Source organism: Drosophila bipectinata, chromosome XL, assembly GCF_030179905.1.
Source record: "Drosophila bipectinata strain 14024-0381.07 chromosome XL, DbipHiC1v2, whole genome shotgun sequence".
NCBI lineage: Eukaryota > Metazoa > Arthropoda > Insecta > Diptera > Drosophilidae > Drosophila > Drosophila bipectinata.
The window spans coordinates 22,737,758-22,764,675 of record NC_091734.1 but is presented as its reverse complement, the minus strand read 5'-3'; the positions used below and the strand labels follow the sequence as shown (position 1 = coordinate 22,764,675).

General features: G+C 37.7%; 1 protein-coding gene across 10 annotated transcripts in view; it reads left to right on the top strand.

Moving 5' to 3' along the window:
- The window catches only part of mmd (disintegrin and metalloproteinase domain-containing protein mind-meld), a 747,894-nt gene extending 721,069 nt beyond the window's left edge, over window positions 1–26,825 (top strand). For 3 of the 10 annotated variants that reach the window (XM_070281095.1, XM_070281047.1, XM_043211358.2), the window contains exons 25-26: window positions 589–888; window positions 25,936–26,825. In XM_070281095.1, coding sequence (XP_070137196.1) covers window positions 589–888; window positions 25,936–26,455 — 820 coding nt within the window. In that variant the 3' untranslated portion in view covers window positions 26,456–26,825. Of the gene's footprint in view, window positions 1–531; window positions 889–25,935 lie in introns of those variants that run through there. The other 7 variants (XM_070281011.1, XM_070281124.1, XM_043211353.2 and 4 more) reach the window with 5 other exon arrangements.
- Window positions 26,826–26,918: the final 93 nt, after the last annotated feature.

Genomic DNA, 26,918 nt, shown 5'->3' with positions numbered 1-26,918 from the left:
ATTTTTTCGCTCAAAAATATCATTCAATTCATGATTGCGGTCTATTTCTTAAATTATTTTGAAAGGTCATTGATCCACGTTTCAGACGTTGATCTTTTAATTTCAATAGCAAATTCGGTAAGGTATTAATAGGTATAATACTCTATGGACAAGAAATAAAAAATATTCCACAAAAAAGCACGCAATCTTGAGTGAGTAAGAAATTTTGACCGAAAAAAATTAATTTAATAATTATGTTTTATTATTTTTTTTTTAAGCTCAGCGAACAATGAAAATTTGTATTTCTTCGCTCTAAAAAAATTGATTATTACTGATATTTATTTTTTTGGTTAGCGAATAATCATTTATATCTAAGTGAAAAAAAATTAAATTGTGATAAAAAATAAAAATGAAAATTGTTCATTATATGTATTGTGATTACAAAAAAAAAATGTTAAAAGTAATCATTACTAACGGCCTCTGAATCTTATGTGTTATACATAATAAGAAGTAACTTATAACTAAAAAAAATTTGATTTCTATCATTCTCAGCTCCAATCAGTTATTAGCACAATCGCAGAAAACTGCTACAATTCATACATCTTACAGTAATCGTTGTCGTCCACGCTCCGAAGAGGAAGCAAGATTTTCACTTGGTAGCCGCTACCGACAACCACCGCCAGCCGCAAGACACGCGCCACATCAATCCCATTCACCTCATGCATTTGGACATCATACGCACCACTCTCATGCGCATGGACATGCAACACACGGTCCACACTCGTCGCATCACTCCTCGCACAGCCATTTACACCAGGAGGATGAAGCTATTTATGAATCAGCTGACCATCATGAACACAATCTTGTAGATGCGCGTCTTGATCGCCATGAAACAGCAGAAAGTGAAAGGTAATTTTTACTTTCTCTACTATAATTAGCTTTTTTATACCCTTGCAGAGGGTATTATAATTTTGGTCAAAAGTGTGCAACGCAGTGAAGGAGACATCTCCGACCCTATAAAGTATATATATTCTTGATCAGGATCACCTCCTGAGTTGATATGAGCATGTCCGTCTGTCCGTCTGTCTGTCTGTCCGTCTGTCTGTTTCTACGCAAACTAGTCTCTCAGTTTTAAAGCTATCGACTTGAAACTTTGCACACACCCTTCTTTCCGTTGCACGCAGTATATAAGTCGGAACGGCCGGGATCGGCCGACTATATCCTATAGCTGCCATATAACTGAACGATCGAAAATGACCCAACTTTCGTGTTTTTGACGATAGAAAGCTGAAACTTAGTACAGATTCTATTTTTGATCAGTTGATCCAACTTACCAAATTTCATTAGGATCGGCCGACTATATCCTATAGCTGCCATATAACTGAACGATCGGAAATGGTACTTGGTAGAAATATCAACTTTCGTATTTTTGAAGATAGAAGTTTGGGACTTTTTTTAGATTTTTTATTTTAGTTAATTAGTTTTATTATGATGTAATAATAAGGATCGGCCAACTATATCCGATGTTTGCAATATATATACGGTTTTAACTGCAAGGGTATATAAACTTCGGCTCCGCCCGAAGTTAGCTTTCCTTTCTTGTTTTTATTTCATTTACCTACCTTCATTACCTTCCTACATTTAAAGATGGTATAAATATAAAAATGATATTATTTTTGCTTTAAGGATGTAGTCTCATGTTCCGGCCTACTTTTTAGAGTTTATTTCAAAAAATTTTTTTTGGAATAAAAATAATGCTATTGTTTCAATTTTCGAATATGTTTTTATAGGCATCATAAACTATTTGAAAATATTTTGTTTAATTTATTCTTGTGTAGTTTAATACACTTTAAAGCATGCCAAAGTATGCATATAAAAAAAAGGTAGGTCCCTGGCGCAGGTGATTTCGACTGCTAGAGTCATTCGAAACAAAAAATTAAAATAGATTATTGTTTTGTAAGCTTATGGCTCTGTCTCGTACTAGAATGAAATATTTTCATCAATAAACAACAAAATGGCGAACTAATCAAACTAAAAAAACTAATCATTAAAAATAAATGATTCTAGTACGGGACAGAGGTGTTACTTTTTAGAACAACATATCCAAATTTCAGCTAGATACCATGATTCAGCTAGATTCGGTACCATGAAATTTTGTGAATCACCTGCGCCGCACGACAAATGTCATTCCGAGAAAAACGCGTTTAAAATTTAGACGCTACCGAGTAACTCATTCTATTCGGTGTAGGCACGCTCTCGATTATGGGCTGTATCTCTGTCATTATTTGATATTTTTATTTGAAACTTAACAGTACATTCTTAATAAACAGTACTTAATAAATATGTGAATATGCGAAATATGAGTCTCGACATGAGACTACATCCTTAAGGTGCGCCACACTTATGCTTTAAGTAATTTCGAAAACATCGACAATCTACAGTTTTTTTTGCAGAAATAGCAGAAACCAAAATAAAAACTTCTAAATTTGATTAGATTAAATTTTTTGAAGTGGTTTTGACCATTTTGCAAAATTTTTAATTAATGAAATATTTTCTTATTTTAACCCTGCTTGATAAAAAAAAATGAACATTCCTTTTGGAACATTTAAACTTTTAACATAAAAGAGCAGATTCTCATCTACATTGATCTATTACTGATTCACGGAAAAACACTGACAAGATTCTTGGTGTTTTATACCCTTGTAGAGGGTATTAAAATTTTGGTCAAAATTGTACAACGCAGTAAGGGAGACAGGAAGGAGTGATTTTTAAAATAAAACTCATAATGATTACGGTCTCTAGTTATTTTATTGATAGTTTCGATATAGTCTTGGATAGTAGGAGTTTTCCCCCTGACCCCCCAAGATATGTAAACCAAACTTACAGATTGTAAAAATATTGTCCAAATCGGAAAACTATATCATACAGCTGCCATAGCAAAAATTGTAAACACAAATAAGTACCAGTTTCAAGTAATATAAACAAATTAGGAGCCATAACAAATAAAATAAAAAAACACAAATTTCTACCAAACACCATTTCCGATCGTTCAGTTATATAGCAGCTATAAGATACAGTCGGCCGATCGTTATGAAATTCGGTAGTTCGGATAAACTGACCAAAAATATACCGTTTATAGTATCGTGTGTTTTATATCTTCAAAAACACGAAAGTTGGGTCATTTCCGATCGTTCAGTTATATGGCAGCTATAGGATATAGTCGGCCGATCCTTACGAAATTTGGCATGTCGTATTATTTTGCCAAAAATAACTTTGAACTCTCTCACTCTAAAAACACCGAAGTTATACCATTGCCGATCAATCAGTTATATGGCAGCTATAGGATATAGTCGGCCGATCCGGGCCGTTCCGACTTATATACTGCGTGCAAAGGAAAAAAGGGTGTGTGCAAAGTTTCAAGTCGATAGCTTTAAAACTGAGAGACTAGTTTGCGTAGAAACAGACAGACGGACAGACAGACGGACAACTCAGGATCCTGATCAAGAATATATATACTTTATAGGGTCGGAGATGTCTCCTTCACTGCGTTGCACACTTTTGACCAAAATTATAATACCCTCTGCAAGGGTATAAAAATAATAATTAGTTAAATTCTTCTAACAAATTTAACGTTGGTTTCATTAAATTGGACTTAAATTTGCAAGTTAATTTCCTTCGTCCTGTAATAAATGGATCAGAAGACAAAAGTAGTCTATTAATCAAATCGGTATTTGTGGCAATTCGAGATATTTTTCGTGTTCTGCTTTCTATATAGTTTTATGTCTTTGTTTCGCGACTGTGCAGCTTCTTCCGATAATTCTTCAATTGAAACAAGACCAAAATTAATGACATCTGCATCATGGAATAACACTTTGTTTCTATTTGTTTCTTGTTTCTATTTACTTTGTTGTTTCTAACACAATTGTTTTTATTTCATTCAGCCAAGTTGTTTGATATTGCATATTGCATTTTAGCTTCTTTTCCCTAATATGGGTCAATTCCATAATCAAATCCTACTCCAATCTCTTGTCCTTTAAATGGGTAATCAATACTTTTTTTATCCGATCACAATTCAGTTCTGCCTCCTGCCGATTACCTCTACATTCCATCTTTCTTCGCCTTTAATAAGGCTTAAACCATTCAATTTGTTAGTGTACTTCCGAATAATTTCTACTAATTTTTCTATTACCTTTGTTTGGTCATTAAGCGTTTTCAATGCCGTAAATAAAAGACGATTTTGTATTTAAATTGAACGTTATAAATGTTTATTTCTGCATGCAGATCAAGCCGGATGATCGGCAGATAGACCGGCTATGGTGCATGCAGGGACTCAAGAAAAGTACAGAGAGGGCGGCCCGACTGGTCACTGCGAAGCTAAAGCTCTCGAATAATGGAGAGGGCGGCCCGACCTAGACACTGCGAGCTAAAACTCTCTATAGAAAGCCCGTTGAGTCGAGCGGCCGAGAAAGAGTCGGCTTGCGATCAACAAAGCCTTTGTACAAACTTAAGCCTAATAAATAAACATTACACTAATAATTACGCTAAACATTATTTAAACATAAACATTAAACGCCGTGCTGCTGCTTGACCCGACAACCTTATTAGCTTCTAAAACATTTGTTGTCGTCACTGCTGCAGGTCTAACCTCCTCTGTCATAACGAATCTAGCTTTAATACTATTGAGCTGTCTTTCCTTACTTGTTTTATCCATACTGTATGTGCGATTGTTTGTGTTTAGTAGTGTACTTAGGTGTCTAATTTCTGCTTAATTAAGTGTTTTTTTCACTTATTCAATGTGTATTTAATTGGTTTTATTATGATGTAATCATAAGGATCGGCCAACTATATCCGATGTTTGCGATATATATCCGGTTTTAACTGCAAGGGTATATCAACTTCGGCTCCGCCCGAAGTTAGCTTTCCTTTCTTGTTTTTCTTTTTTTTTGTTTTCCATTTACCAAATTTTTCTTTCCTTAGTTTTATTAACTATTACTTTTATTAATATATTTCCTTCAATTCCCACGCTAAGCAGCCGCCTGTGCATTACAGAGCGCCGCCTTATACATGTTAATGGATATATATCACTTATTATTTTATTATTTCCATCGAATTAATACCTCCAATTGCTAAGCGGCCGCCCTGTTCTCCACAGTTCGCCACCTAATACAAGTGAAAGCACAATCGATACTAATTATTATTCATCTTTAATTGATTACAGTATTTTACCTCCCTCTCATGCTAAACGGCTGCTCTGTGCAAAACAGTGCGCCGGCTAATATGTTCATACGAACGAAAAGAATAACGTTTTTTTTTTTTTAATTTTTCAAAATTTATTTAAAATTTTTTAAATTAAAATTTTAATCTAACTCCTTTGTTTAATATCCACGTTCATTGTGTATACCTCTTGCCTAATTTCTTTCATCCTGCCCTTGTTCGGCTTCGGACAATGTGCACTTAATTATTTCTCATTCACTTTTCCCTGCCTGTGGATCCAATTACCGGCTTTATTTTCACTAGTTACAACACGATTCCCTTTTCCTTTTCCTGTATTCGTTGGCTAGTTAATTTATTGTGTGATTTATTGATTCGTTGTACTTCTATCTTGCATTTTCTATTATTTATTCTACTTATTTTTACTCCATTGCACCCACCTCACTCTACGCACTCTTACATAATAACAATAAATAAAATGCTGTAAATCCTTGTCATCCTTAAAAAATGCTATAGATCTTTGTCATCCTTCGTCGTCTCAGATCCTTCCTCAATCCTGGGTAGAATCCGTCCTTGGGCGAAAGGCTACCGACTGCGCCAGTTAAGGATGTAGTCTCATGTGCCGGCCTACTTTTTAGAGGTTATTTCAAAAAAATTTTTTTGTAATAAAAAATAATGCGATCGTTTCAATTTTCAAATATGTTTTTATAAGCATCATAAACTATTTGAAAATATTTTGTTTAATTTATTCTTGTGTAGTTTAATACACTTTATAGCATGCCAAAGTATGCATATAAAAAAAAAAGATAGGTCCCTGGCTCTGTCCCGTACTAGAATGAAATATTTTCATCAATAAACAACAAAATGGCGAACTCACAAAACAAAAAATTAAAAAAAATTAAAAAAATTTATCTTTAATTAATGATAAAAAAAAAACTAATCATTAAAAATAAATGATTCTAGTACGGGACAGAGGTGTTACTTTTTAGAACAACATATCCAAATTTCAGCTAGATCGGTACCATAGAATTTTGTGAATCACCTGCGCCACACACAAAAATGTCGTTTCGAGAAAAACGCGTTTAAAGTTTAGACGCTACCGAGAAACTCATACTTTTCGGTGTAGGCGCACTCTCGATTATGGGCTGTATCTCTGTCATTATTTGATATTTTTATTTGAAACTTTAACAGTACATTCATAATAAACAATACTATCAAAATATAAAAAAAAATTGATTTTTTCAACCTCACACATGAGACTACATCCTTAATGATACGTGGGTTAACAAGCAGAAATGTCCAGTTGGGTTGGGAGCACCGTTTTTGTACTTATGCTGAACTAGCGGAATGGATTTCAAATTGGTGCGGATGTATAAGTGGGACTTAAACCTGAAGTGGTTCCGATGCTTATGTTTGTTTGTCAACTTTATTGCCAACAAAGTATTTGGTTTCTAGATGTTTGCGTTTGGTTCGCAACTTTATTGCCAACAAAGTATTCAGTTACTAATTGTTTAGCAGTCGTCAAAACCGCCGGTGAGGAAACGCCGAGGGTAGCTACTGAGGCGGTAACTCGCGCGCTTTCCATCAAGGCCACCCTCAAAATTGATTTATTGATACTTAAAGTTGTTAAAGTTGTCGCCAACGGATAAATCTTTACATGGCTACAAAATAAAAACTTACAAACTAATAAATAATAGTACAATACTAATACAAACTTAATAAGTCTCTCATTAACAAGCGTTTAAAGACAACCTTATCAGAGCCCCACTTAATTCGGCGGCTAGGTGGCAAAGAGTTAAAATATGAAAAAGCCCGCTCAATCGGCTCATTTAAAAGGTAATTGGCCCTGGGACACTTGATCCGAAAGGGGTCAAAGGTACGAAAATCCCTTTGAGGAACAATTAAATTTTTGAGTCCTAGTAAGAAAGGGGCAATCAATGTGTGGACTTTTAAATTGGTTCTCGCGCCTCTTCACAAAGCCCAGCATAGCATACGCTTTAAGCAGAATATAGTCTAAGTGACCAGAAAATTTAAATTTGATGTCAAATAAGACACCAAGGACTAACACCTCCTCACCTCCTAATTAGAACTTACACCTAATTATTGATGGAATAACCCTAGCAGATGTCAAGAGACCGCTTATTGTAACAGGTAAACAGACACTTTGATAAGTTTAATGGAAAAAGATTTCGGGAGCACCATGAGTAGACTCTGGATATAGTGATAGCTATAACTGATTTTAAGGTCATCCACAATTATTAAAAAGTAGGAATAACGAAAGCATGAAGATAAGTCATTAATGAAAATAGTAAATAGGAGAGGTCCTAGAGAGCTGCCTTGTGGAAGACCAGAGAACCAACTTGAACCATCTTAATAGGCAGAGAATGTAGTCAGTGTAAATAGAATCAGTGAAGTCAGTGTAAATTGAATCAACCTGAAATTGGTTTTCAAAGGCTTCAATGCAGTGCTTAGAGAAAACCGCTAAGTTAGTTGTAGTGGACCTTCTAGGCAAAAAACCATGCTGGTTGGGGGATATAAAATTACGAGCCAGAAATGACAATTTTTTGGTAACTATCCGATCCAGTATCTTAACGACGTTGCAAATTTTAGATAGATAGTTGGTCGACCTACTGCCACCTTTTTGAATAGGCGTTACAGAAGTAATTTTCCACCGACTGGGGAGTCTACCAGATGAGAGGGACAACGAGAACAGCAGTTGAAGGGGAGTAGAAAGGAAAGCAATTCTCTTCTTAAGAAAGAATGAGGCGATACCATGTTACTCACATTGAGAAAAGGCTCAATGCTAAGAAGAGTTTCTTTATCACTCCAAGGAACCTTCGGCTCCAAGTTAGAGGCAAAGTATTTTGCAAAAAGTTTCGTAACGCCCTGATCCGAGTCGGCTGCTAAATTACCATAACATATGGATGAAGGTATGTCCGATTTTGACTTTTTGTTGTTAACAAACCGCCAAAACGCTCTTGAATTGGACCTTCGAAGGCTAGCTTCGACATCGGATATATACTGATTGTAAAGAAACTTATTAAGTTTCCCCGTCTTAATAAATCATTCGTAATGCTTATCCCTTCTATTTTTTAAGTTTTTTAAACCAGGGAAGCCTTAAGGATCCTCACAGCGGCATAGATATCAATAATTTTAATAAGGGCAACCAAGAACTTAGTATAACAATCATCGATTGAGCCGTCCGAAAAAAACCCAATCAAAGGCTGAAATAGAGGCATAAATAAGTGACAAGATAGTATCATTCAGATGATAATATGGAATGGGTGAAACAGAAGGCAAAAAGCTATAAAATTCAATATGAAATTACAACGGCTTGTGGTGCATATCACATGGACTTTAAGTTACATTCTATAATTCTACTTTACTTTTAACCACATTATTGAAAAATATAAAATCAAAAATTTTGGATAAATCAATAAAAATATTATTTACTTGGGAGAGAGAGGCCCAGACTAAAAATATCGTCAAAAACTACAATTTCATGACTTTGATGAACGTTGCTAGGTAGCACGCAGGGAGACTTCGGGTCTCGCAACCAAAAAATGAAGCTCAAATTGATTGCTTAATCGCCAGTTACCATAAAAGCAGTAGGACCCGACATTCTAGCATAGACACTAGTGATGTTTTCCATATGCGCCTAATATATACTAACTGCGCTGTTTGAAGGGATATACGACGCAATGATGACGAACGGGCCATGGACGCCTTCGATTGAAACGGCAAGCTGATCCAGTTGAAGTTCGACCGCCGAAAGGTGTAGCGGTGCAGCCTGAAAAGATCGACGGATAGCAATGACCACACCACCTCCTTGCACACACTGTCTACTGAATGCATCTCGGTCTTTTCCAAATACATGATACAAGTTAGGCTCGAAGAACTCAGAGGAGCTAAATTTGTCATTGAGCCACGTTTCCACAAGGATGATTACATCAAAACCGCAGGCAGATGAATTTAGGAATACCATCCGGGACTTGGTTCTCATTCCCGATATTTTTGGGAATACAAATTTTATGCCTTTATTGGGGTCCGAGGACGAGTAGCTACAGTCCAAACTGGGATTTGGACGGCTAGGCGACAATGATGAAAGAGCACTCCTGGTACTGGTGCAAGTGGAGGCATATCCAATACGCATAGCTTGCAAGATAACCGACGAGGACACATAGAAATTTCCATTAGGCTAAAAAGTAGACCTGTAGAGAGTCCAGTTGCAAGGAAAATCCAGTGCCAGGTGAAAACATAGAGCGTTCATAGTCAGGAACATCCAAACGCAGCAAAGATCCACTCTCACGTCCAAAACGTAAATAAACAGCTTCCATCGGCGAAAAGAAAGCACCAGCAAGTGGCCCAGCGAAAAGAGATAAGATGAGCAGCGATGCGCTGCCAACGTTTCGATTACGATCGTCTTGTTGTTGCTGGACATCCACAAGTTAAGATAAGAAGTATACGACTCGCCTTCAAAAAATTTGTTGTTGTTGGATAATATCGATCAGAAAACGAAGAAAATTATTGGAGGAATTGAAGAAAGCGTCAACCATAACCATTAACGCCCGCGCCGTTTGTTGTTGGTAGCGCACCAGAGAAAGAGTAAAGAATAGAGAAGGGGTCTATTCGGGGTAAAGAATAGAAGCTTGTGAAGAATAAGAAGTAACGGCGCCAGCGGCACCGCTTACTGGAGGTTTTTTTAAGATTGCGATTGTGGTAAGACATAGACCGAAAATTATCATTGAAGACTGTAGGGAAATGTTGCTCCGAAACTCCCAATTTAAGGTTGACGAACTTGAGGGCGTTGATTTCAGCATTTTTTTTTATCAGCCTAGCACAGGCTAAATCACTCGGCTCCACGCTCAGCTTATCTGCGACAAACTTGCGCACTGCATCTGGTTTGGTAGACGTCGCGAATTTACCAATATGAAGGTATTTTAAGGTGGGAAGCACTTGAAGCTAAGCGCAAGTGGGTGCTTGTCCCACCATGCGCCTATTAGGGTTGACCCGCTTCTTCCTCGAGAAAGCCACCTTAGATGCCGTTGGGGCCTGGCCCAGTGTAGCCATTTTGCTCCCAGTGCTGGTAGGTATAGAAGGGGGCGCAACAACATGCACCCCAGCCGACGAGACTTCGGGCCCAACGGGTCCCAACTTTGGCTTTAAGGCTTTTGGAAAGGGATTCTAGATCCAGAACCTTATGCTTAAGCTCATCTATTTTGGAATGCGAATAATTTCTAGTTATCACATTGCCACATTAAGTTTGGAATGTTAATAAGTAGTTTTATAGCCTCCGAGGGCAAATCCACACAAGCGGTATGGTAGGCACACCGGCAGATCGACGCGAACCGAACGGCCTCACGTCCACGAAGTTGGACTGCAGTAAATTCTGCATTGCACTCGGTGCAAACGAGAGGCGACATGAGCAAAAGTAAACTTCCGAACTCAAAGAAAGCTATATGCAGCTGATAGTATTAAAGCTATCAGCTTTAAAGCTTAGCACAAACCCTTCTGTTTCCAACCTAAGACTCCACAGAAGTTAGTTTTCCTTTCTTGTTATTAATGATATCCCTATCTTTTTCTACCAAGTCACTGTAAAATGCTAGGAATCTTGACTCGGTTAATTAGTTTGGTTGAAAGGGATCCGGTCATTTTATAGCAGTGGGGGGCAAAACGCACACATGTTTAAAATTTGAGTGTATGCGCAGCAGAGAAAAACAATGAGAGCAGAGCACTGAGCGAAAAAAAAAGTTGTTATACCCTTGCAGAGGGTCTTATGATTTTGAGGAGGCATCACCGACCCTATAAAGTATAAATATTCTTGATCAGGATCACCTCCTGAGTTGATATGAGCATGTCCGTCTGTCCGACTGTTTGTTTCTACGCTAACTTGTCTCTCATTTTTAAAGCTATCGACTTGAAACTTTTCACACACCCTTCCTTTCTTTGCACGCAGTATAAAAGTCGGAACGGCCGGGATCGGCCAACTATATCCTATAGCTACCATATAACTGATTGTTTCATAGGGATTGGCCGACTATATCCTATAGCTGCCATATAACTGATTGATCGAAAATGTTATAACTTATGTGTTTTTAAAGTAAGATAGTTCGGATTTTGCATGAATGCTATGTTTAGCAAAATAATACGACCTGCCAAATTTCATAAGGATCGACCGACTATATCCTCTAGCTGTCATACAAATAAACGATCGGAAATGACCCAACTTTCGTGTATTTGAAGATAGCAAGCTGGAACTTAGAACAGATTATATTCAGTCAGTTAATCCGACCTACCAAATTTCATAATGATCGGCCGACTATATCTTATAGCTGCCATATAATTGCCATGAACGATCGGAATTGACCCAACTTTTGTGTTTTTGAATATAGAAAGCTGGAACTTGGTACAGATTATATTTTTGATCAGTTAATTTTATATTTATACCGACCAAATTTTATACCGACCGGCTGACTATATCTTATAGCTGCCATATAACTGAACGATTGGAAATGGTGTTTGGTAGAAATACCAACTTTTATATTTTTGAAGATAGAAGCTTGGGTGATTTTTTTAGATATTGTATTATAATAGATTGGTTATATCGGTGATATGGTTATATCAGCTCTATATATGATATTCTTATAATGTTCGGCCAACTACATCAGGTTTTTGCCATATATATCCGGTTTTAACTGCAAGGGTATATAAACTTCGGCTCCGCCCGAAGTTAGCTTTGCTTTCTTTTTTTTTTTTAAAGATATTTTATTGTAATATATTGGTTTTATTGTGATATTCTCATAAGGATCGGCCAATTATATCCGATGTTTGCAATATACATCCGCTTTTAACTGCAAGGGTATATCAACTTCGTCTCCGCCCGAAGCTAGCTTTCTTTTCTTGTTTATTTCATTTTCGTCAATTTAAAATTTGGAATGGACACTAAAATAGTGTATAGTTTTTTAAAGAAAGCTTTGCTTACAACAGTTTTTAAAGAAAAGAAAACCTACGCTCTCTTATCTATATATTCTATATTTTCTATAGAAAATTTTTTTCTGGGGAAACATATTTTTAAGTTTGAGCTGTCAAATGAGTCAAAATGAGAGCAAATGAAAGAGTTTCTAAAAAAATTTGAGTTTCTAAAAAAATTTGAAAGTGCTCACACTGTCAGTGTGCCGTCAGCACTGCGGCAGAATTTCCTAACCTATGCACGCGTGCTATGGAAGGGGTTATGTATGTTCTATAGGGAGTTATTTTATACATCATAACTGCATATGGAATAACTTCTCTTAAATTTCTTTGGTTTGCAATAGGCATTTACCTTTTAATCTTTTTACAAACGATCTGTTTATATTCCCGACAATTCGTGACCATGGCCCTAGACCAATACGGTGGTGAGGCTACTCATTCTGTTTAAAAAAAAGCTCGTTCGGTTTTGAGCTGTACGCTAATGTATTGCCTTCCAATGCCTGTTTTTTTTTTTGATCTAATCGTAGCTTAGCTTAGGACGACTGCCAGTCTTTCTAAAAAAACTCCGACACACTTTTACCGTGCTCTGTCTCTTGTGATAACGTATGTGAATCTACTTTCCTTTCCCGTAGGACCAAGGTCAAGCCATTTCCCCACCCTGAGATATTGATCCATTTTTGGATCCATTTTTGGATCAATATCTGACACCTCCGTCATATCAGTTAGGAATGGATCTCCGAGATGTTAAATTCTTAGAGACTATGGCATAGAATATGCTTCTTCTTCTTTTTTCTTTCTCCTCATCGCCTTTACAGCTGCGGCAGTAGTCGTTATGAGGTGAATTATTGTGCTTAGTATGTGTTCCTACTAGCCAGTGCCCCGTGATGACTCTAATAGTCGTGCTAACTCGGGTACTATCTATCCTTGATAGTTGGGATGATCTTTTCTTGGGGATATAAGGCCACAGTTGGCGGGCCAACCGAAAATTTGGGAAACTGTCCCATTTGAGATGGTTTTTTCTTTTATTGGCGTCCCTAAGTTGGAGTTTTAGGAGATTATTGGTATGCCAGTACCCTCGATTTCATATACAGCATATACAGCTGTCGCTGTATATGTTGACTTCGCTGTGGCGAGGTTGCGTAAAAGGAGGTATTTGAGTGTTTCTCTTATAGCTATCATTTTAGCCTGGAAGGCGCTTCATTGATTGGGTTTCCTAAAGAAGACATTGATGCCTAGTTATTCGGAGTATGAACCGAACCTCCTTCTATTTTAGTTTTCCATTTGAGCCATCTGATAAAAGCATATTGGATTCTTGGGTCCGGGGTTTGACCGTTAAAATCATTTTTTTATAAAAATTTCCGCAGATAGGAGTTTTTATAGTAGTCTGTACTTTGATCTAGGGGGTCCGGTAGTGTTGGTATTCAACTGGCGGTTTTTCTTAGCCTGACTGCCGCAAATTTCGCATGTATCATACCAGCTAGTTCTAGATTGGATAGGTTGAGTATTGCGTTAAAGTCTGCATTTTGAGAGCGCCACTGATGTAATGTAATATAGTAATGTCGCTCTTTGAATTTTTCCCAACTTCTTTGTGAAGGTTTTATTTTTGACCATATTATGGTCATATTATGGCTCGCCACCATATCTCCATACCATATGGCATGCAGTAGTATGGGTCTGACTATGGCAGTATAGATTCAGCTTACAATGTAGAGGAACATACACAATTTAAGACCTATTGTTTTTGCAGCTGAAGAGAGTTATCGTAGCTTTCTTCGACCTTTCTTCTATGTTTGGATTCTAAGGTGATTTCCTGTCTAGTACCACCCCTAGGTACTTTGCGCTATCGCCGAAGGAGACCCTCTGGTTGTTTAGTAGTTGTAGACCTCCCCAAGCTCCTGTACCGCCAATTCAAACAGCTCCACTGACCGCTTATTGTCACAATCTTGACGCTCTCCTGGAACCACCCAACATCTTTACATACATGTGCGGGGCATGGTTCCATGGCTAAGTGGCTTTGGCTATCTCCACAAAGGACATTTTTAACTGCGTTCGTGATCTCTTTGCCATTGGTCTTCTTGCACATCCTGGGAGCGTTCTCACTTGGGTTGTCCCTCGGGGCTGTGGGCGTTGGCGTCATGCCATGTAATGGTGGCACACTCCTTGCCCATTACACCTTTTTTAGCCACCCGGCTTATCGACTTTGGTTTGACAGGTGGGCTTACTCGCCATCTTCGCCATTTTGACCGGACTCACTCGTCGAGGTCATGGGTTTTAGGTTGGGGTTTTTTTTTTTGGGCATTCCAACTAGTTTTTTGTGTTGCTTGAAATGTCCATAGGTGGTCTCACGAGTTGCGGAGAAAAAATGGTCCACCCCAGCCCCCGCCCGCGTAAGGCTTCATAGAACAGGGGGTACCCAGTTATCCTGTGCCCTGAGCCATCCTGATCCTAGAGACTGGGCAAAATTTGCATCCCAGGCCCCCAGCCAAGGTGACTCTTGACACGGTTAACACGACACGAGTAACACCGTATTCCGGGCCGAGGTGAGATGGTGTTTTAAGATAGGAAGTGGGTGGGTAGAAAGTTGTGGTAAAGAGGGGATGTGTAAGGCTGCTTATTAGAGGCGGCAATACAAGTGATTCGTTGGTATCGCTTACGGCGCGGATACACGATAGCTGTCCGGTGCTGTTTATTTCTGAGGAGGGTCCCTTCTACACACAGAGCTTTGTTCACAGCTGACCTTCCCAGAAATGCCTTTATTATGTTATATTTGTGGAGCGGGAACGACGGCTCGAAGTCGGTGGTCCGAACGGCACGATGAGTTCGAGACAATTGAAGCTACTCTGAGCTTATCAGTCAAATGCATTTTAGTAGAGAAGTCGCACACCATGGGCGAAAGAATGAGACAGGGGGAACTTATGTCGCATATACGAAGTACGCCCGGTCGAGACAAGTTCGGGGCACATGCCTAACTACTAATACAATGAATAAATTGCAACAATCCTTACAGTCTTTTATAAATTTCTCAACATCTCGGTCTATCTGTGGCCACCAGACTTTTAATTGTAGCCAGCTCTTCATAGCAGTCACGCCTCCGCCTCCCTTATCTGCCAGCGTCAAGAGTGAATATCATAATGATAATAAACGATATCATTGATACTAGTATACCTGTGCAAGTTTCTCGCATCAATACCGATCCTTTTTTATTATAGTTCATACCTGAATAGAAAACAAGAAAGGAAAGCTAACTTCGGGCGGAGCCGAAGTTTACATACCCTTGCAGTTAAAACCGGATATATATCGCAAACATCGGATATAGTTGGCTGATCCTTATGATTACATCATAATAAAACTAATTAACTAAAATAAAAAATCTAAAAAAAGTCCCAAACTTCTATCTTTAAAAATACGAAAGTTGATATTTCTACCAAGTACCATTTCCGATCGTTCAGTTATATGGCAGCTATTGGATATAGTCGGCCGATCCTAATGAAATTTGGTAGGTTGGATCAACTGGCCAAAAATAGAATCTGTATTAAGTTTCAGCTTTTTATCTTCAAAAACACGAAAGTTGGGTCATTTCCGATCGTTCAGTTATATGGCAGCTATAGGATATAGTCGGCCGATCCTTATGAAATTTGGCATGTCGTAATGCTTTGCCAAAAATAGCTCTCGTGTCAAATTTGATTTCTCTAACTCTAAAAACACCAAAGTTATACTATTTCCGATCAATCGGTTATATGGGAACTATAGGATATAGTCGGCCGATCCGGGCCGTTCCGACTTATATACTGCGTGCAAAGGAAAGAAGGGTGTGTGGAAAGTTTCAAGTCGATAGCTTTAAAACTAAGAGACTAGTTTGCGTAGAAACAGACAGACGGACAGACAGACAGACGGACAGACGGACAGACGGACCGACGGACAGACGGACATGCTCATATCAACTCAGGAGGTGATCCTGATCAAGAATATATATACTTTATAGGGTCGGAGATGTCTCCTTCACTGCGTTGCACACTTTTGGACAAAATTATAATACCCTCTGCAAGGGTATAAAGACTATTTTAAGATGACGCACTCCACGATCTGCAGACAAGACATGTTGTCTACAATTTCCTCGTCACAAATTTTCTGCAATTTTGATGATACTAAAAGCCGATGATATTCAAGTCTTACATTTGACTTTGAGCTTGAACGCTTGAAGTCTAAGTAACCACCTTGCTTAAATTAAAATTCCAAGCCGGTTTGGTAGTAATAAAACCTTCAATCTCACCTCCAGGAAAATAGGGACTCTTTGCATCGTTTTTTGTACTGGTTTTATCTAAAGGTTAATTGACATTTTTACGCTTCCTCCCTTCCACCGTGAAAACACTTAAACTTTCTGGGTATCCTTACCTCTAACTTCTAATCCTCCAGACGCAGAACGTTCAACTTCATAGCCATCACTTGGCCAAGCAAAGATTTTTTTCTTTTTTCGATGACGAAAGAGAGACAATTCTTTGAGCTTTTCGCCTATTAAAATTTTCCAATACACAAAATAAGCAGGGGTGTGGACGAAGAAAGCAAAAGAAAAGTGGGAGTGTATTGGTGAAAAAATTAAAGTTCAACACTGAGCAGATCTTAGAGTGCGCTGCGTATGAAATTATAAAGGACCTTAAAAAATTTTATAGGTTTCGGCAGCGAAAAAAGATTTACCGAAGAAATACAACAAGTGGGGAAAATATTTTTCATTTTTACTCAATTCATTTCAGTTCATTTTCCAGTGTTGTTTGCAGTGCATAGGCAGAATGTAGAGAGCGACTACGCTCAAGTGTCAAACTAACGCCGAATATTAAACATTTTCGTGTACTGTGTGGGTAAAAAACCGAAGAAGCCCAAGCCCTCTCCGGTGGCTATGTCTTTAGGGTATGCCTGAGCAGCCATCGATGCTATGAGTTGGGCGAAACATGAAAAAAAACAGTTGCCTTGTTGCGTTGCAATAAGGCCCAGCCAGCTTGACAGATGAGGTTATGTCGAGATTCCGAATCCGAGATATTATACTTGGTATTCATCTCTCCCAGCAAAACTTAAACTAACTTTAAAAGTTTAATAGCATGAATTTTCAGCAACAAATTGTTGCACAAAAACAATTTGGTAAGGAAAAAAACAGCTGAGGCAATTCAGTAGAGAAGAAAAGTAGAAAGTCTGTAAAAATTCTATAAAAAGTCTAATAAATAAAAATTCGATTTGGCGAAGTTTGCCATGAAAACATTTCCCAAAAATATTAATGAACAACGAAATTTCCATTTTGGGGGATATTATATCATAATATTATATTTAAATAGAAGAAAGGAAATCAAACTTTGGATGGAGTTAAAGAAGATATACCCTTGCGTCTAAGATCGGATGCATATCGCAAATATCGATTTTGTCCGATTTTTATGAGAATTTATAAGAAATTCAATTTCTTAGAATTCAAATTGGATCGTTCAGTTATGGGGCAGCTATAGGATAAAGTCAGCTGGACTTTATATTTGGCACAAATATAACCCATACAATATCCCAACAGTCTTAGTTTAAAACAAGAAAGGAAAGCTAACTTCGGGCGGAGCCGAAGTTGATATACCCCTGCAGTTAAAACATGATATATATATCGACAAACATCGGATATAGTTGGCCGATCCTTATGAGAATATGATAATATAACTCAAGTTATTATTATACAAAATCTAAAAAAAGTCCCAAACTTCTATCTTCAAAAATAGCAAAGTTGGTATTTCTACCAAAAACCATTTCCATCGTTCAGTTATATGGCAGCTATAAGATATAGTCAGCCGGTCGGTATAAAATTTGGTCGGTATAAATATAAAATTAACTGATCAAAAATATAATCTGTACCAAGTTCCAGCTTTCTATATTCAAAAACACAAAAGTTGGGTCAATTCCGATCGTTCATGGCAATTATATGGCAGCTATAGGATATAGTCGGCCGATCCTTATGAAATTTGGTAGGTTGGATCAACTGATCAAAAATAGAATCTGAACTAAATTCCATTCTATCTTTAAAAATACGAAAGTTGGGTAATTTCCGATCTTTCAGTTGTATTGCAGCTATAGTATATAGTCGGCCGATCCTTATGAAATTTGGCATGTCGTATTATTTTGCCAAAATTAGCTCTCATTTGAAATTTGAACTCTCTAACTTTAAAAACACTAAAGTTATACCATTTCCGATCAATCAGTTATATGGCAGCTATAAGATATAGTCGGCCGATCCGGGCCGTTCCGACTTATATACTGCGTGCAAAGGAAAGAAGGGTGTGTGCAAAGTTTCATAGCTTTAAAACTGAGAGACTAGTTTGCGTAGAAACAGACAGACAGACGGACAGACAGACGGACGGACAGACGGACAGACGGACATGCTCATATCAACTCAGGAGGTGATCCTGATCATGAATATATATACTTTGTAGGGTCGGAGATGTCTCCTTCACTGCGTTGCACACTTTTGGACAAAATTATAATACCCTCTGCAAGGGTATAAAAACCAAAGTTATGGCATTTCCGATCAATTATTTAAATCGCAGTTATTGGATTTGCTCGGCTGATCCCAGCCAGGAGAAGAAAAAGGAAAGATGCAAAAGATAGAAGGTGTTTTTTTTATATTTTATTTAAACATATTAAATCTAGTATTAAATACTAACGTTAATATTAGTAAGGTGCTAGATACTTAGTTTTTTGGCCTGGTACATTGATATTTAGTATTGATTTCTAAATACGGACCAGGCGGACCAGGCGGAAATGAGGCTTTTTCGCGGGATGGACTTATGGATTTGTATCTGTGGTTATAGACACTTTAATCCATTATTTGTATTTGTTCAGTAGCAGCTTTTATAAGCGTTTTGATATCTTTGGTGTTAGTGGGGAAAAATTGCCGTGTTCATGTATCGGGCAGCCACGTCGGCGTTTTGGTTTCCAAGAATTCCCTAGTGCCTGGCCTGGTGGCCCAAACAATAAGTATCTTTGTTTTGTATTTTGCGATAATCTTCTGTATTTTGCATATTGTTGGGTCTGAGTGCCTGTGTTTCTCAAGAGCAGAAATAGTAGAAAGGCTGTCCGAGCAAATGGCAAATTTCCGTTTGGAGTTGGAAGCGAATCGGCAGGCCTGTAGAACAGTAAATGCCTCGATGGTAAATATGGAGCTAAAGTTCGAGAGAGTCCCGCAGGATAAAATTACGTTATCACTGTTCACAACAGCGAATGATAACGACAGTGTTGTTCTAGAGCCGTCGAAATAAAGCCAGTTTCTATGGCTTAATTGACTTCTCGAAAATGTGAATTGTGATTGGAAGACTTCTTTTGGTGTGTCGCTTTTTGTAAAGTGATGTAGCTGCTTGTTTATTCCAGAAAATATGGAAACAAGGTGGAAGGAGGCGGGTGTTTGTGTTTTGTTTGGGCGGTGGCAGGCCCAGCAATATCGAGAAGTAAGAGCTATTATGAACGGTTGAGAGAATTCTGGTCGCGCGTTTTTTTTTTTAAAGTAGATATAAAATCTTTTATATCTAATAGCGATCGGTTAGGGCTAGCGAGCAGCCTAGGAATAAGATTCTTTGTCGACATTTCTAAACGATCGAGAATGTTTGATAATCCTGTTTCAGCTAGAACTAGAAATGCATTGATTGAACGACGAGCTGATGAGTGATATGAAGGTTGGATTTTCTTCAAGTTGGATGTAGTGAACCAACCGTAGATAGGGAGGCCGTAATCAATTTTGGAAAGGATGAGGGTTAAGTTGGTTAGACTATTAGAGTGGATATGTGAGAATTTGGAGCTAAGAAATTTGATTATGTTAGTTCGGGTTTCAAGTTGTTTTCTTAACAAGATACAGTGATCCTTAAAGCTAAACCTGGAATCAAAAGTGCTCCCAAGTATTTTTAAGTTAGGAACAGGATGGATAGACTTGTTATTGAATTCCAAAGTTGTGAAGCAAAAGTGGATTTTACGACAGATGTGCAAAGTGTTCCATTTTTCAATAAGAAACGAAGCATCAGAGTGTAGACCTCAGGCTTCTAAATCTTGAAGAACTTTAATGAATGTGTGTTTTACAGGGACCGTAATCATTATGAGTTTTATTTTAAAAATCACAAAATAATCACTTCCCTCTCTTTCTCTTAAGCGAACGGTCGTGTTTTTTTGTGCGCACTGCGTTTATGTTATCTATTGGCAAACAGGTGTTTACTAACTTGTGAATCGAATTTATTGAGAATCTTAAAAATCTTAAGCTTAAATCGTATCGCTTCGCAAGTGCAGTGGTATATTTGGAGGCGAATTAATAACTTGTCTAAATTCAATTCCAAGCATAGCTCAGCTTTGCTTCTTCCCCGTCTTATCTCTATTTCTGCATTTTTCTGTTGCACTCTCAAAAGTTCCCGCTTCGGCTTCCTATTTGGCACAGTGGCTCAAGGTATAGTGTTTTTTAACTTTTTATACCCTTGCAGAGGGTATTATAATTTTGTCCAAAAGTGTGCAACGTAGTGAAGGAGACATCTCCGACCATATAAAGTATATATATTCTTGATCAGGATCACCTCCTGAGTTGATATGAGCATGTCCGTCTGTCCGTCTGTCTGTCCGTCTGTCTGTCTGTTTCTAGGCGAACTAGTCTCTCAGTTTTAAAGCTGTCGTCTTGAAACTTTGCACACACCCTTCTTTCCTTTGCACGCAGTATATAAGTCGGAACGGTCCGGATCGGCCGACTATATCCTATAGCTGCCATATAACTGATTGATCGGAAAAGGTATAACTTTGGTGTTTTTAGAGTTACAGAGTTCCATTTTGACACGAGAGCTATTTTTAGCAAACCATTACGACATGCCAAATTTTATAAGGATTGGCCGACTATATCTTATAGCTGCCAAATAACTGAACGATCGGAAATGACCCAACTTTCGTGTTTTTGAAGATAGAAGTTTGGGACTTTTTTTTTTAGTTTTATTATGATATTCTCATAAGGATCGGCCAACTATATCCGATGTTTGCGATATATATCCGGTTTTAACTGCAAGGGTATATAAACTTCGGCTCCGCCCGAAGTTAGCTTTCCTTTCTTGTTATATATTAATTTTGTTCTACTTATTAAAAATTATGGAATTTAAACTGTTCTGTTCTATGAAGTCTTGTAACAAGACAATTTCCTCATCCCAGCCTACCATCCATTGCTGGCTATGTGAAAACATTGTACACGCCAAGTGTGCCGGGTTCAGTGCCTCAGTTTTGAATGCCATTTCCCGTAGGTCTGGTATACACTATTGTTGTGAAAATTGTCGTGCTGTCCAAGGCGAAATGAGGTCGTTCATGAGACAGACCAAGAATGGATTTAAAGAGTTGATCACTGTTTTTTGTAAAGTCAATGACCAACTCTGTGCGCTTGACACTCAGTTTAGCAGCCTTCAGCTACTAACTGAGTCTTCCAAGCTTAAGAAATTCGCTGTTTGTGATCCGCCTCAGCCTACTCAGCCGTCAATAACGCAGCCGCTCATATCTTTGGTCAACCCAAGGGCTAGAACTAAGAACAATTCGCCGTCCGAATTTCTCTAGGAAAATGAGCAATTGTCTGATATCTCCTCTGTGGTATCCCTTCAAGTGATACCACAGGTCCTAGTGAATGAAACCCCGGTTAGAGTCACCCAAAAGGGTATTCCACAGTCCGGACCACCGGCACCGACTGATGCTGCAGTTCTCGTACCTGCGGCACCAAAACCCTTACAGGTGATTCCTCCATCGAAGCATATATTTGTTTTTCGGCTTGCCCCTGATACTTCAGAGATTGATATCTCGGCGTATATCAAAGCCAAGACAAAAGACGATATAAAGGTGGGAGAACATAGCTAAATTTAAATATAATTATATACGGCGCACGTCTTCTTTCAAGATTCGTGTGCCCTCGCTGATGTTCAAGACGATTTGTTCACCCAGTATTTGGCCAGAGAATATTTTCGACCAAGAACATCAGCCGAGTTCCGTGAAGAAAAAAGTTATAGAACCTGTGGGAGTTAAACTACCCGATATCAGAACCACTGACCAACCTTCCACCTCTTCTTCGTCCACTAACCCAAAAAACTAGTATCGCCATTAACACTTACCTATCAGCATACTAGGGGCTATGTAGTAAGCTTCCCAAACTATATTCTGATAGTTCTTTCTTTGCATCCCATATTATAGCCTTTACAGAAACTTGGTTAAAGACGGAGATCTTTAGCTCCGAATTTTTTCCTTGTAAGTAAGCACACCACTTTAAGAAGGGATCGACCTCAGCGAAGGGGGGTGGAGTCCTCATTTCGGTAGACTCCACTCTTACTTCTGAAGAGGTGAAATCACAAGAGTTTGGTGACATTGAGTTTATTTGCATTAAAATCATTTTGTCCGAAAAATCTTTATATATTACATGTTTGTTTATACCGCCTTCGTCTGAACCGCCCACATATTGGCAGCATTTGTCCGCTATTCAATCCGTATTTAATCTTATGACTGATCGTGACCAGCTTGTCGCGGTGGGCGACTTTAATATACCAGAATTAAAGTGGTCCAATGTCGAGAACTCACCATCTTTGTCACTTATCACTCACCATGACTTCACCGCGGACATGTTTGACATGTCCCTAGGTCAGATTGACCATGTTAAAAATTCGTTAGGTCGACTTTTAGATTTATATTTTGTATCTGATCCTGATGGTACCGTTCTCTCCAGAGCTTTTCCCCTCTCAACCCCAGAGGACCCATATCACCCCACGCTGGAGGTCTCTATCGAAACCATTCCTGGTACCGATCAGATGTCTCCACGGGTGGTAAACAAAATTCGCTGTTTTTGTAATGCTGATTTTCATAAACTTAATAACCTTATCGATACATATGACTGGTCCGATATTCTGGCATGCACTGATCTTAATGTCACTTTAGAAAAATTTTACTGTACTTTAAATACATTTTTTGACTTATGTGTGCCATGGAAATATCCGTCCGCATCAACAAATCCTCCTTGGTTTACAAGGTGCCTAACTAACCTAAAAATAAAAAAAATAAGCTTTTACTTAAATATAAAAAAACCTGCAGTAGTATTGATTTTTTAAGATATCTAATATCTCGGTCGAACTTTACCGTACATAATGCTGAATGTTACAGGAATTATATCTGCCGCTGCCGGATAAAATTTACTCGGGATCCAAAGCAGTTTTATAATTTTGTAAACACTAAGCGTAAACACGTGCCTTTTTCACCCCTGCTTTCGTTTGAAAATTCCCGAATTCCGCTGAATTTTTTCAAACAACTTATTCTCCGCCTAAATTGACAGATCAGCCTTACGCATATAACATTCAAGCAGCAAATCTTATTTTCTATCCGTTTTTCTCTGATAACAACTTATTATCTAATCTTTTAAGGGTCAAACCCATTTATTCGCCAGGCCCCCACGGAGTACCAGGCTGTGTGCTAAAATACTGCGCCAGGGCTCTGTGTAAACCTCTTCTAAGACTTTTCAAATTATCTTTGGAAACCTCGATTTTTCCCCTTAAGTGGAAGGAATCTTTCATAATTCCTTTAAAAAAAAGGGAAAAAGTCCAATTCTGCCAACTACAGAGGCATCTCTAAGTGGTCGGCAATTCCAAAGTTATTTGAAAAATTATTTACCCCTCATTTGCAAGACCTTTGCTCTTCGATTATCTCTCCCTGTCAGCATGGCTTTATTAATCGTCGCTCCACCACCACAAATTTAATGGAGTCGACATCCTATATCATAGATGGCTTTTGAAAGGGATATCAAACCGATGTATTTTACACAGACTTCAGCAAAGCATTTGATTCAGTTAATCACTCACTCTTGTTGAGTAAGCTGAATATGTTGGGTTTTCCTAAAGACCTCTTAATGTGGATCTCCAGCTAATTAAATGGAAGGACAAAAAGAGTCTTATTTAAAAACATACAGTCCCGTCTGGTCTGGTTCAGTCTGACCTTGATAACTTTCAAAAATGGTGTTTAGCTTGATCTAATACTTAATGGATCAAAATTCAAGCATATGTCTTTTTATCGTTCTTGCCCTCTGCAAGCTATGTATTTTATTAATGGGATTGCCTTAGAGAAATTAACTCAAGCTAATGATCTTGGCGTCCTATTAGACATTAAACTTAAATTTTTCGACCATATGTCCTTAATGGTTAATAAGGCTAAAGGAGTCCTTGGTTTTATTAAAAAGTGGTCAAAAGAATTTAATGACCCATATATAACCAAAACATTATTTATTTCTTTGGCCTGTCCGATACTGGAGTACGGTTCATGTGTCTGGAGTCCCCAATATGAAGTACCTAAGGACCGCATAGAATCCGTACAAAAGAATTTTTTAATATTCGCACTTAGAGGTCTATACTGGGATGCAAATCTTCAGCTTCCATCCTACAGTAGCAGACTTTTACTTATAAACTTACCTGGCTTAACAAATCGTAGGACAATGCTCGGTGTAGTCTTTCTGCTTAACCTTTTTAATGGGGATGTAGAAAGCCAGCATTTACTAACACGCTTAAAATTTAACATTCCTAATAGAAGGACCCGAAACTTTAGTCCTCTGTTCCTTAGCCGTTGTAGTTAGACATATGCGCTGCATGACCCTTTTAGGGTATTATGTTTGAACTACAATGGTCTCTACTCTATAATATCTCTTTCCTGTCCCTCTTATTTAAAATATAGAATTTTAAATTTTCTTACTAACTTCTCCTAGCTTAATAAATTACGTATAGCTTTTACATATTCTTTTTTACTTTTTTAATTACATATTTACATATTTTAATTACATATTCTCTATGATCGAAAAATAAAAATCATGAATAATCATTATTTTTGATTGTTATTTTTTTTCGCTCAAAAATATCACTCAATTAATGATTTCGCGCTAGGTATTCAAATTTTTATATTTTTGGGAAAAACTGAATATGACGATTTTTTACATTAAGGGGGAACATCTGAGTAACAGACGAAAAATAAGCTGATTTTCTGGAATTTTTTTGGCCAAATGAAAAAGCCAATCGAAAACTTATAAATGAGGTTTTATTAAATTATATTTAAAGTACAAAATAAATTTTTTGTTTAATAAATCGAAAACAAAATGGCGGCTCTGCAGCCTTTATTCGAAGGCCCTATTTTTTTAAAGGGGGTCCATGGCCGAACACCTAACGTCCTTAATTTTTGATCTAGAACAAAAAATCATGTTGTGTTAGTTTCTGTACATCAACGGCTATCGACACACGTATATTGCGATATATTGATTTTTTGCAAAATGATGAGTGATTGAACAAAATTTTCAATTTTCACGAACAAAAAACGTCAAAAAATTGTTGATAAAAAAAAAAGGAAGCAATAAAAAAAAAAAATGTGTCGTGTGTCGATAGATATAGGTATTCCAAATATACTATACCAAATATATACAAGTATATAGCTTATAGGGTCGGAAAAACAAAAAAAGAAAACTGGAAAAGTGTGCGTTGCACACTTTTGACCAAAATTATAAGGGGGTATTTCGGTTGTTGATTTAATAAGGTATAAAAAGTTGTTTCCATTTAGTCTCGCGTTTATGTGTCCGGAGCACAACAAGATAAGCAAATACTCAATTAAGATTTAGAATTAAAGTTTTTGTTGTTTTTCTTTACACACATGCATGGCTAAAATTAAAAAGAATGATTACATTCTTAACAGGCCAATATATTTTTATTTTTTTTGTTACCAAAAGCCGTTGTTCCTGTTATGATTATTATTTTTTAGTGATGACTTTATTCAAGCTCAACAACAGTTAGCCCGGTGGGCGAATGAGGACGTGGTCTCTGTCGTGATATTGGACCAGCCACCACCCGAAATTATGTCGGATTCCCAACCATACAACGACATCGGGCTCATGTCGGGGGCATCAGCGAACAACTTTATCCACGACCAGCATTACGTCGATCATCAATCATCTACAGCAAAGGCAGCAGTAGTCAACAACTCTATAATGGGTTTATCACTAGTCCCGAATGGTATAAGTGTAAGTCAGAGGGACTTTTATCCCTCGCCACCGTCGACAGGCACGGAAAGCAGTGGAAGTGTAAACCAGCCTCTTCCATTTCGCACTTTGCAGTCATCAGATACGACGGACTTAAGTCAACAGCAAATGCCATTACAGAAAGTACCGTTATACCTCCATCAGCATCAACAGCGTATTCAGAAATCGGTCGATACCAGCAGCAACAGCAGCCAGGTAGGACAAATCTTAGAGGATGGCTGCTACCCGGAATATAAGCATTGATAATGGAGACTGCTTGCTTTCATAATTGTTATATTTTTAAATAAATCAGGCCTACTCTTTTGTGCCCAGAAATATCGTGAAGAATCACATATTATTTCTTCTATTATTGGCACTAGTATCGAACTTTAGAATTACTTTATAAAATAGACATATTTCGAAAAATATTTATACCTGGAATTTCTTAAAACTAAATGAATATTTGATGTAAATGTAAATTAAAAAAAGTTAACGTTGTGAGAGAGATGCAAACAAATTTTTTGCAATTAAAATTAACATAGTTTTAAAGCAGGGATGGTAAAAACCTTGCACTGAAAATAACTGCATCTGTTAGTTATGAAAAGCTGAACAAATAAACTCTGTTTTTACGGCATTTACTATTCTTCTTTTAAAATATATCACTGGGGGAGGGCTCTGGTAAATCGCAGGTATATACCATATACCGTAAGTACACTATTACTATTAC